The 12,499-nt window shown below is 41.9% G+C and overlaps 1 protein-coding gene across 1 annotated transcript; it reads right to left on the bottom strand.

Annotated features, from left to right (window-relative positions):
* On the bottom strand, positions 1-11,996 carry CNOT11 (CCR4-NOT transcription complex subunit 11). Its single transcript, XM_066571584.1, has 7 exons — positions 11,588-11,996; positions 10,196-10,360; positions 5,602-5,754; positions 4,867-5,069; positions 3,886-4,088; positions 2,594-2,690; positions 1-355 (listed from the first exon to the last, which is right to left on the bottom strand). Exons 1-7 carry the CDS (start codon positions 11,994-11,996, stop codon positions 158-160), a joined length of 1,428 nt encoding a protein of 475 aa, XP_066427681.1. The 3' UTR covers positions 1-157.
* Positions 11,997-12,499: the final 503 nt, after the last annotated feature.

Genomic DNA, 12,499 nt, shown 5'->3' with positions numbered 1-12,499 from the left:
TATCAGAAAAAGCCTTATTTATTGTTCAAATGCATAAAATGCTATTTATAATGTAATTAACATAATACATAATTAATCCAGGGATTTAAGTTTCAAATGTACAATTAATTGGTATAGAACACTAGCAAGAGGGTTTTTTTTGCCACTGACAGTCACTTTATTTTGATGTTTTTGTTTCTGATGGATTTTCCCCAGTGTCCAGTGTCTTCAGCAATCTAAAAAGGCCAGCTGCTTCTCGTATCCGACTGAACTCAATACAGAATGCTTGCACTTCTATAAACAAGTCCTGTACATTAATAATTTTGTTTCTGATTAAAGACTGAAGAAAGACACAAACAAGACGGACCAGGCGGTTCTGAAACATAAGAGAGATGGTTTAATAATCTAAATAAATGTTTGCAACCAAGTCAGTTAAAGGACTGTTGGTCCTCAGCAGTACTAGTGAGGTGTTTCAGCTTCAGCAGTTATTGTGTTCCCAAGCTTTGTACATGCTGCCCTTTCTCTTCCATTTCCCACACTACTACTATATTTAAAATATTGACAGCTTTATATTCTTGTACTTCCAGATGCAGGAGCCTTCTCAGGATTAATCCCATGCACAAATGAAGCACCAGATCTACCTATCCACCATACTTAACTTATCATATAATAATCTCTGAATAAAGGCAAAGAAGACATAATAGCTGAAGATTATGTCAACATTTGAGTCTTGCTTAGTCTTATTTTCTACAATAGCACCATAAAGAAAATTGAACAAGTTTCACATCTTAAAATTTCTTATGACCACATCATCAAGGAACTCCAGATAGGAAGTGACATCAACCAAACTGATTCCAAACTTCCTTCATGGAATGTGCTCTGTTGCCGAATCAGCAGGTAACCCTTTTGCTCTATGTTAGAAGGAAAAAAATTCCAGGGACACCTAATCCAAGAACTCATGGCTCATTTCCTGCCTGATCCAGAGAAAAGAGAGGATCTTAAAAGTGTTCCTCTTTCTTAAGAGCTACTTAGGCAACACCTTGAAGAGCACGATGGGAATTGGAAGTGAAAGCTTAGGAACTGGCACTTTAAATCTGTCATACATAGATCCAGTCACCAACCATCTGTTTAACACATGAGCACATTCTTCCCCAAGGACAAAACCAAGTCTTTATCACTAAAGTGCTCTCATACTTCACATTGTGAGAAAGACTTGAACCCAAACCTTTCTCTAAAAGCAATTATGTATGTGAACAATGTTTATCAGACAAAACTGAGGGATGTGACAGATTAAGTGTCCAAAGCATTTCAGATTGTTTGACATTGAAAATCAGGTATCAGCTATTTTTCCAGGAGCTGATTTTACTACTGCAAAATTTACTACTTGTAATGAGAGAATTCAGAGACTAAACAACTTATTTCCTTCATTGCGATCAAAAGGCATCACATGCTTTCTCTGCAACACAAATTAGTTACATGAGTAATTTTAATAATCCAGGAGCATGAAACTCAGCAAAGGAACAAATGCAAGATGACTGGCTGACTCCCAGTCTCTGAGGATCATTTCCAACAGTAATTTTGTACCATGCTTTTTAAACAAAATACCTAGTGTCTCAGCTGCTGTGAGGCCCCATACAGATTAAAAAAAGTTAGATCTCAAGCTCTGCATTCTGCTTAGTAATCAGTGTATGTTCCTTGACCCTCAGAGCTCTTTTTTTGTCCCCTGTGTGCCTGAAGCACAGCTGCTATGTGCTCTCAGCAGCCCCTCTGAGCACAGTGTCCCATTCTGGGCATATTCTCAGCTGCAGCCCAGGTCTGCTGCTATTTTCCTTCTCTACTACCAAATGTAATAGGCAGAGCTACTCAGCAGGTCACAGATCAAGTTACCCATGTGTGTCTGGCAGAACCACAAAGCAGAGAAGCATCAGCAGCCACCAAAAGACAACACATGGTCAGTCATCATCAGAATGGGATTGAGAACAAGATGGGAGGATTGCTGCTGTCTAAAACCACACTGCAACCCTATCCTGTGCACTGTACACAGCTTTCATTTCTGTAGCTGAAGGATACAATACAGCTGGAGAAGGTACTAGAGGACACCAAAAAAGCTTAATGGGAAAGGAACAGTTGTCTTGCTGCAAGAGGCTCAGGACACTGCAGTACTTCAGTTTCAAGAGGAAAAAGCTAAGGCAGGACTTGGCATGCAAAAAGCCTCGGAGAAACTGAACACAGAAATGTTTTTCACTAATGGCATACCCAAGAAAAGTTCTGCTGGGCACTTGGTGAAACCAACAGATCAGTTTAGGAGAGAAGGAAGTACCTCACACAGCATGTGGACAACCCTGAATGCCAGAAGTGTGTAAACCTCCTCAGGTTTCCCCTGACCCTCCCTAGTCAGGGATCCTTGGAGTGGCTACAACTTCCTCAGTACCAGCATGCAAGTAAGACAGGCTTGGAAACAGAGAGTGTTAGGAGAAGAAAAAAAGTGCCTTTGAAATTAAAAAGCAGTAAAACAGGGTAACTTAATGCTATCAGCCTTATTAAAATCATAGCACATATTTCACAGAGCAATATATGGGATACTTTTTCCTAACCAATTTATTGAAGCACTCACCTGCATATATTTGTCTTTAATCTGTTCACAGGTGGAGATACAATTGGAGATATAAAGATGAATAAATTCAGGTGGGAGATCAACTGCAGTAGTAAGCCTGTTCAAATAAAATATATTCAGTGGTTTATGAAGCCATAAATCTAGTGTTTCTGTAGCAAAACAAATCATATCAGTTAGACCTGTTATATGAGTTTATTCCCAGTTCTGTAAGACAGAACTGATTTTTTTACAGCTTCCAGATATATTTCTTCTCATTTAAATTTCTAAATTAAGAGTAAAACTTTTTTAAACTCTGACAGTACAGAAGCTAAGTTAGACTGGTTTCTAGTACATCTGACATTTGAGTTGCCACTGTTTGTTAACTGAAAGAGCAATACAGCTCTCTTAAGGTAACAACATATGCTAAATGGAGAACTGCCACAAGGTTACAACACATTCTGACCAAAGTAACTCAAATCAATTCTACCTCAAATAGTGAAAGGGGGACAATAGGGAAAAAGGTGAAGGTTTTAGTTTCAATTTTTTTGTCTTATTTCCCTTAACAATCAGTGTCTCCCCTGTTTGCACTGACAGTCACTTTGCAGTTTGATGGAAGTTGTTCCTGTGGTAGCTATGCTGTGGGAGACCCAGCATGCCTGACTGGTGGTGTACTCTCCTGGACACAGGTAAAAGCTCTACTCTCACCACTCTTTCTCCATGTTGCAATCATTAGCTCCACTTCAGGGCAGTAACTGCTGTCAGTCTGCACCAGTAGGGAGGCATTTATTTTGGAACTGTTTCTTTAATCACAAGATATTTAAGGTGCAATTCAACTCTGCTTCAAATGGACTGCTGATTGAGGCTTATTTGGTAGCTCACATTCAGGAATTGCTAAGAAATGGAAGTGGGAGAGATGTATTTCTGTAAATTTGTGGGAATTAGCTATCTGAAAAGTATTCCCATTTAAAGGGCTAGCATTCTGTTAAGAAAATGGGTGGTACCTATCTGCAGAAATTATTCTCAATGAAAACAGAACATGAATGTACAGCAGGGCAGCTGTTTAACAACAGCACCTTTTGTTCACTTAAGCTGCATCAAGAACACAAGTTGCAATTAAGCAGATTAGGCATGTGGCATTAACTGTTTGTGGAGGATTCTACAATAAGTGCACTTTGTCCCACTGTAGTCTTTTATTTCTCACACAGAGACGCCTCAAGAAGGATCAAAATGAACATTTCCAGATATCCTGATAAAACAAAACTGCTCATTTTACACACTCAGCAAAACCTTACTGGATTTGAGATCGTACTCACCGATTTACAACTTCCATTGAATGTAAGGACATGTCCATGTTGACCAAGACAGAAAAATACTCTGTTATTTGACTAGACTGCATTAGTTTCAGCAGCATTTCTATAGCTACTAAAGGATTGTTTTCAACCAGGTCTGGCAATTTAGCAGGAGTGAGACCAATATGGTAAACAAGCTTGGGGTCCTTTTCCAGTTCTCCAAGGAGCTGTGAAGAAGAAAAAAAAAATCCTCACTTGATTTTTCCTCAACTATTCATGTTACTGCTTGAAAAAACTGTTATAACACATCTAAGATCCAAGAGAATGATAGCCCTTTAGATTTAGGCTTCTCTATTGAAAAGCACTGGAGGGCTACTTTAAAATTTTTACTTTAAAACTTTAAAAGTTTTATGGCAACTGTGTCCATAAAACTAATGCATTTAGGAGTCTTTCATCCATGGATGGCAAAGAAGGGAGTTAAAAAAATCCATGATGAATTTTTTTGATGGAAAAAAAAAGAAAAGTTTCAGCCTCCTTTAGTTTTCTGTCCAGTAGAAGGAAATGTCGATTTCAAGTTCACTTGGCACAAAGAGTAGTGCAAATAAAGTTAATTTTATAGTGCCAGCATAATGATTATGAAAAAAAGCCCAATGAAATCAGGGGTAATATTATCAAATTGAGGGGAAAAAAAATGTTGTTGATATTTCTGAAGTAATTATTTATCAAAAACTTTTATAGAAGCATGAGCAACTTAGTTATACAAAGATTTTTCCATGCAGAAACATGTTAGTGCCACTCCTGTTCACCTGTAACTATATCAAGTCAATGGTATGAACATTATTTTCCTTATTCAGACAAACCCAAGTCAAAATTTTTGGATTTTTACTATTTAAAAGTTTTCTGAATGCAAACACAGATCAATTAAAGTGCTCAAACTTTTATAAAACACAGCAGTTAATAGCTTCTTAGAGAATCATTTTAGACAGGAAAACACATCATCCTTACCTGTGTTTGCTGTGGGGAAGTCAAAGGACTTTTAAAAGCTTTTGCCATTATTCTTTTTATCTCAACTCCAGTGCTGTTCTTAACACACATTGACTTATCCCACTGAATTGTGTGATCTGGTTCAATTGGATTTAGCCATGCCAATTCATCCTCACATATATGGAGTGGAGGTGGTGGTCGGATAAACTCTGGTCGAAAGTGACCTAAAAAGGCAACAATAGGAGATGTTTTCTTAAGCTTTGGGTATTCAGTTCTGTATCAGTAAAAAACAGAAGACACCCCAAAAGCTCCTATTTCTTTAAGCTATTATAACACTGAGAACAGCATTACAATCCTATTTACCTCCCAGAAAAACATTTATTTCTGATTTTTAGTGATACCATTGCATCCACCTGTTTTTCCTCTTGATTCAGATCACTGTGTTACTGATCCCGTGGTCTTTTTCCCTCCCACAGTAACAGCTTCCTTGGGAGGTGCTACCAGCCAATGCAGATCTCAGTGCAGAGACTAGTGTCTTGTTCAACAGATGACATGGGGAAGGGCTTGAAGACAAGTCTGTAAATGTGAACACTAGAATCTGACCTAGAAACAACCTGATGCAGTTTTTCACTTCCATTCACCTTAATTTTCATTTCATGCCTTGAAAATATTTCTGAATTCCATTACATTTTATCTGAATTATAATAACACAGTATGTAGTGAGTTACAGAAACAAAGATGTGAAAATGCACCTACTTTCTATAGGAGGCTTTAGTCCACTCACTAATGCTTCTGTGATCTGGGAAGCAACAGAGCTGTCAAACCCGGAGTTGGAAGAATCTGGGTCAGGATCGCTGAGAATGCTGGGGAAGCTGGCCTTGCTCTGTGTTGGCAACTCGGACTGACGTTCTGAAAGAGGAATATTAAACCATAAAATTGGAACAGAGATGCCTGGAATACAAAAAGTAGTGAGAAACAAGCAGCTTTAGAAAAGAATTGGCTTAAAAAAACCTCAACAGATAATATCAACATGAAATTTAGTACAGTTGGGCAGTCAGCAGTCTGAGTGCCAGCTGACAGGCAAGCACAGAGGGTATGCAGCAAGGATAAAGGAGAAATAGATGTTAATCTGAAATGTAGTCTTGGCCTTGGAACAGGCACGTAACTGATGTAATCTACATCTAAAAGCAGTACATTAGTAGGTTCCCATGCTACTCTTCAAAGAGTTCATGTGCTGTATCTGGTTTGTAATCATTTCTCAGAGAAGGAAAGTGAAAGATCTACACAGATCCATTTACAGACCTGCTGGTCATACTAGATAATGGTCATACTAGACCTGAAGTCAGCTATTCAAATTTACCCAACCTTTCTGTGGCATTGCCTGAGCTCCTTGTACATTTGCTGTCAAGCCAGAATCAGTGCTTTAGTGGTAAACTATGGAGTTTTAATGGTTATGTAATTCTACAGACATCATCATTAAAGCAAACCTGGAAGGAGCTAAAATCGTCCTGTTAGAGGCCAAATTACAGAGCACAAACAAGTTACAGAAAAATAACATTAAGGTTAGTGTATATACAGCTGAAGACTTGAACAAATTTGCCAAAAAGGAAAATATGGACCTCATGGCTTGCATTATCAGATTTTTATGCGCCCTTCTGTCAATAATCTATTGCTCTTCTGTATCTGGAAACTTAATGGCTGATCTTCTGTGTTCTCTGTACTATTTTGAGAGATCCTGTTTTCCATTGCTTTGGCAAAGAAAACTCCAAAGGACAAAAAGCAGAAAAATCCCCACTACAGAATACCACTTAACATTCCTATCCCCACCCTGTTAACAGAGAAGACTAAGCAGCAGATTATGCCTTAAGCAATCTGAAGTCCAAAACTGCTGGTACCACACAAGATATCCCTTGAAAAAATTCCAGATGAAACTAAACACCACTCAATTTCCTGGCTAATTGAGTGAGTGCTGTTATATTTTGTGTACCCTAACACTTCTAAGCAAAGTGTGCTTGCTCCTTTTTGTGCAGTCATGGTGACTCTTTCCAGCTGCCCACACACACACAAACTATTTCATATGACTCCAAACAAATCTGCAAGAGATGCCCAAAACTGTGAGTGGCAAGAGCATCATGAGAACAAAGTTGTTAATTTTTCTGGCTTTCTGTCCTACTTACTTACGTGCCTTTATCCAACTACTTCAGATAATGCAAACATGTGCATATATGCTCACTGAAGCACCACAGCAGGGTATATTTTTCTATTAAAGGTAACAACTACAATACTTTAATCTTAAAAAAAAACCAAAACACCATTTTAAAGGCAAAGTCCAAATGAGATGGTATATAAAACATATTTTCTACTTAAGCAACTATTTCTAACTTCATCTCATAGTACTTTCGTTTAGTTAGCCCCTGAACAGAAGGGTTGATTTAACAAAAGAAGTACAGGAGTGGGGAAGAGGCATTGGGTGTCCTTTTTCTATCTTTGCATCAGTAGTCTAGGACTTAAATCCATCAGTCAGTAAATCATGGATTTGTTTGTAACCTCATAATCTGAAATTGCTAGTGATGTTAGATAGATGATTAGTGATATTTCACTTCACTGATTTGAGAAGCCTCTCTGAGCCCTCAGTTATATGCATTGAAGCTCAGAAGTTCAACCTCACTGCTTCAAGAATAAGGGCTGAATCAACAGCTTCAGGTAAGCAGAAGTAAGAATTACAACACGGTGATTTAACAGAAACTAATACAGCATCTTCAACTAATACATTTAAATTTTACAAAACTAAACTGAAAACAAAAAGTTTTTTTTAGGGAGCTTATTATTTTATTTTTACAGGTAAAAAGAAAGGTTCTTTGATTCTTAAAGAAAGCTTAACAATGTATTTAAAGCTTTACTTTCATTCCAGGTCAATTACTCCCCCATCAAATAAGGGTAGCAGACAAACACTGAGGAACACTTTGCCAGGAGATCTATCCCAGCAACTAGGAGAAAATTACTTTTTTGATAGGGTAGCACACCAGATGAACAAACATATATTGTAGGACAGTACCAACATTTGAATTAGCTCTCTGCAGACCAAAGGGAAAAGAGAACAGAACAAGTGTTAATACTCATGCCCAAGATGCACAATTCCAGCATTCTATTTTTTTTTTTTTAATTTGTTCGTTTGGTTTTTTTGGGGGGTGGTGGTGGAAAACCTTAAACGAAAAAAGAAAATCAAAAATAGAAAATCCACCTTAAGAGTTGCAAATAAACTGTCACAGTGAGCTTAGATTCAGAGGATAAGTGTTTTTATTAAAAAAAAAAAAAAAAGGAATGGGAGAGATAAACTGATAGAAAAAATGGAATGCTTTCTAAATTATTTCATTTGAGTTTGCAGATATGTGCTAAAGCAAGTAAAAATCATCCTGCTCTGAACAGCCCTGAATTCATCTCAAGGACCACACTTCTGAAGAGCTACAAGTGTTACAGCTGTGCCATTCTGTACATCCTGGGGAAAGGGTGTAAACAAAACACCTCAAACATTGCATCTTAGTGTCATCATCCTGCACCAGCTTCATCTTGCATATTGAATCATTAGGAGAAATATACTGAAGACTAGTGAAAAAAATCATAGACTCTCCAAAACACAACAAAGAGAAGAAACATCATGATTTTAAAACAAGATTTATCTTCTAAGAAAGTGATTAGAAAGCAGACAGTTATTCTGGGGACCTATAGCAAGAAGTCTGAGAAAGACAGCACAGAGCTTTTTCAGATGCAGCTGGTTCTGTTACATAACTTCTACAACTGCTTGTAAGCAACTGTCCACTTTTACTAGATTATGTAAACAATGATATAAATTTTATACAAGCACCATTAATGACTTTGTATTCTACTTTCAGCCATAATTATACTCTATTTTAAAATAAAATATGTGGCCTAGAGCACACATTCACCCAACCAGTTTTGAGGTTGCCCAGAGAAGCTTTGGACCCCCGTCCATGGAAATGTCCAAGTCCAGGCTGGATGGGGCTTTGAGCAACCTGGTCTATTGGAAGATGTTCATGCCCACAGTGGGTGAAGGAGGAAGTAGATGATTTTTATGGTCTTTTCCAACCCAACAGATTCTGTGATTCAATTATTCATCTTTACTGAGAACAAGCTATTCAGAAGGCAAACACAGTACCAAGGGGAAAACAAATAAAAGCACCTTAAGGCTTCTTAAGGCATCACATATGCCTTGCACTAAAAACAACAAGTTACCTGAGCAAAATTTTAATTTTAATTAATTTAATTTAATTTTAATTTAAAATACAGACAGGATGAACATAAGAAGGACCAGAAAAGTTTGTCTAACCCACAATGGCACGTTAGGGTGTTCAATTTGCATTTTCAAATTATCCCAGTCTGGAAATAGCAGCTTAGGAGGACACACAAGACAAGGGACAGTATACCACAGCTTTACCAGTCAATGTCAGAGTCCACAGAAAAAAAATGACAATACCAAGATACAATACCAAGAAACCTACATTAACTGCAGGACACTGAAAATCTAAATGGTGCCCAACCTCATAGCAATAAATCACATTTTACAGATACAGAACTGGGATGGTCAGTTTTCAAGCAAGCAGGTCTACTGCAACATACCAAGGGAAAAAGGAATTTTTTTTTTGTTTTTAAACTGGTTTCTTGTTCCCAACAATATATAATATTTCATCTTTATTCCAGATGTGACATGAACAGTCATGTCCCTCCTCCTGTTCTCCTGTCAAAGGATAAGCATCACACTGCTTTTCTTTTCAATCTAGTAAAACTAGATCTCTTTCCAACTGTTGAGCTAAGATTGCAAGGCCTAACTTTGCAATAAAACAAAGATATAATTGTAATAGTCAATTTTCCAGGTACAGCTGAAGTACTGGTATGTAATAGCAGCATTACAGTTATGCTTGTTCTTTCATAAAAGAAATACTGTAAAGGGTGAAAATGGATGAAAATATAAAAAAAACTCCACCAAGAACTAAAAAAAGCAAACAAAAAAACCCACCAAAAAATCCCACCCCCAAAAACCCCATCCCTAAAAAAATCCCTCATAGCTTTAAAATCTTCCTATACTTGCAAAGTATTCTTGCATTTAAGGCAATTACATATATGCCTAAAAAATTACTTGTTAAGGAGGATAAGAGTTAGGATGTAATCTCTGCCTGAAGTTTCTCTAAGTGCTTGAACAGAGGCTTGAAGACCTTAAAGAATAGTTCAAACTTTTCCATATTGAGGACAGACAGGTGTTTCTCAGGTAGCCCATAGCCATGTTCCAATGAGAGCTTCCATCCCTAAGGGCAGCAGAGGCACAAACCTTCCTCACCTGCTAATGCCAGCTGCAGCCCACTGATGTCCACTGACTGGGCCATGTTCCCCACATCCATCGCAGCAATCTGCCGAGGAGTCTTCTTGAACAGCTCTCTAGGAGGGGCCAACATCAGTTGTGAAAGAAAGAATTTTTCTGGAGGAGTTATGGGAGGTAAGAAGCCTGTGGAGACACAATGAAAAACAATCCATGGTTTTTAATGTAGGAGCATTAACAGTTTCCATGGTCTTCCTGTATAATAAGCAAAACTAAGACAAACACATCTGTTATTTATGGCAAGGTAGGTGCAGGTGGAGAGTCTGTGTGACACATACAGAACTGCTTTAATGCCAAATACAGTCTCTGTGATCAGTATTACACATCATGACATGCCACAGCTGATATTAAGTCACTCATACTAGTTCATTCACACAATTTCCCATCCAGACAAAAAGTGAGCTATTTAGTATGACCTGAATTTACAGAATCAGAGAATGACCTGGGTTGCAAAGGACCTTAAAGACCATCTAGTTCCCACCCCCTGCCACAGGCAGGGACACCTGTCCCTAGGCCAGGTTGCTTCAAGCTCCATCCAGCCTGGCCTTGAACACTTGCAGGGACGGGGCATCCACGGCTTCTCTGGGTAGCCTGTTCCAGTGCTCCAGCCCTCTAACCAACTTGGTGATCCTCTCTTGTAGTCTCTCCAACAGGTTATGTTTTTTAGAAACTGATTTACTCGACACTGGTAGTTCCATATTTACTGAAGAGGAAAAAAGTGTTGCATGTATTTCTCTCTAACAGTTTTGTTTCACAGCTTTAAGGCTGTCAGGAGCCTCCTATCACCTCCAGCTTTTTGTGATGGCTTTCTCTCAAAAAATTCTGTGTTATCACAGAATCAATTAGGCTGGAAAAGACCTCTGAGATCATCGAGTCTGACCTATGACTGAACACCACCACGTCAACTACACAACTACACCAGGGACTGAGTACCACGTCCAGTCTTTCCTTAAACACTTGCAGGGATAGTGACTCTGCCACCTCCCTGGACAGCCCATTCCAATCACCCTTTTTGTGAAGAACTCCCAAATCTAACCTAAACCTCCCGTGGCTCAGCTTTACGCTATGTCCTCTTGTCCTGTCGCTGGTTGCCTGGGAGAAGAGGCCGGCCCCCACCTGGCTACAGCCTCCTCCTTTCAGGCGCCTGTAGAGAGCGAAAAGCAGCCGAGCCTGCTCTTCTCCAGGCTAAAGAGCCCCCTCAGGCATCTGCAGAGAGCTATGAGGTTCCAGCAAGCGGCCCGGCTGACCCCAAGCCCAGAGGCGCCGGCCGTGCGGGATTCCCACCGCTCTCTCACTCCACGAGCGCTCCGGTGCCGCCCCGCCTGGCCCGCTCCCCGCCGCGCCGGGACACACCTGAGAGGGGGGTGCGCTCCGCCTCGTCGCCGCCGCGCTCGGGCGCGGGGTTGAGGAGGTGGGCGAAGACGGCGGCGAAGGGGTTGGCGGCGAGGGGCTCGGTGCGGTACATCTCCCACAGGAGGTAGAGCGCGGTGAGGCGCTGAGCGGGGCTGGGCAGCAAGTCGGGCTGCTGCAGCAGCAGGACGAGCACGGAGCCCAGCCGGAAGTGCTCGGCCTTCCCGAAGTAGTGGTGGAAGGCGCTGGAGAGCCCCTCGAAGGTGCTGCCGCCCGCCTCCTCCGACACGATGCTCAGCAGGCTCGACAGCTCCTTCGGCGACAGGCTCATCCTGCCGCCCGCCGCCGCCTCGCCCGCCTCCGCCGCCCCCTGCGTGCCGGGCGCCGGGCTGCTGCCGCCGCCCCCGGGCATCCGACCGCGACCGCCGCCGCTCCGGCCCCGGCGCTCCCCGCCGGCCGCGCTTTACGGCGCTGCCGCGAAAGGCGCCGGGGGCGTTCCGGCCCGGGCTGCGGGGCGGCGCGCGCGCGGCCGGGCGGGTCGCGATTGGTCGGGGCCGCCCGGCGGGGGCGGGGCATTGGTCCGGGCAGCGGCCGCGCGCGCTCCCGCGGGGGCCGGCAGGGGGCGCCCGGCGGCGCGCGGGGCCGTGCCCGTGCCGGGCGGGGACAGCGCCATGGCGGCGGCGGCGCGCCGGGTGCCTGCGCTTCCCCGGCCGGGGCTGCTCCCGACCTGCGCCGCCCGGGGCCCGCGCTGCCTCCCGCGCCCCGCCCGGCTGGGGGCCGGGCGTTTTCTCTGGGCCGAGGAACACCTCGTGGCCGTGCCGTTTAACGGCGGAGCAGTTACGCCGTGGATTGGGCCCATTGAAGGGTTTGCAGCTCAAGTTCTGTGAGGAGCAGCTGGGGCTGCTCGGGCTGTTG

The sequence above is a fragment of the Molothrus aeneus genome, chromosome 2 (genome assembly GCF_037042795.1).
Source record: "Molothrus aeneus isolate 106 chromosome 2, BPBGC_Maene_1.0, whole genome shotgun sequence".
Classification (NCBI taxonomy): domain Eukaryota; kingdom Metazoa; phylum Chordata; class Aves; order Passeriformes; family Icteridae; genus Molothrus; species Molothrus aeneus.
The sequence above is the reverse complement of the archived record's forward strand: the minus strand, read 5'-3'. Positions and strand labels throughout refer to the sequence as shown.

Excerpts from the sequence above, each read along its gene's own strand:
- CNOT11 (XM_066571584.1), bottom strand. The coding sequence starts at position 11,996 with ATGCCCGGGGGCGGCGGCAGCAGCCCGGCGCCCGGCACGCAGGGGGCG. Across the intron at positions 5,070-5,601 it reads ACTAAAGCCTCCTATAGAAA|GTCACTTTCGACCAGAGTTT; the intron begins GTAGGTGCATTT and ends TTGCCTTTTTAG. Across the intron at positions 356-2,593 it reads TTAAAGACAAATATATGCAG|AACCGCCTGGTCCGTCTTGT; the intron begins GTGAGTGCTTCA and ends CTTATGTTTCAG.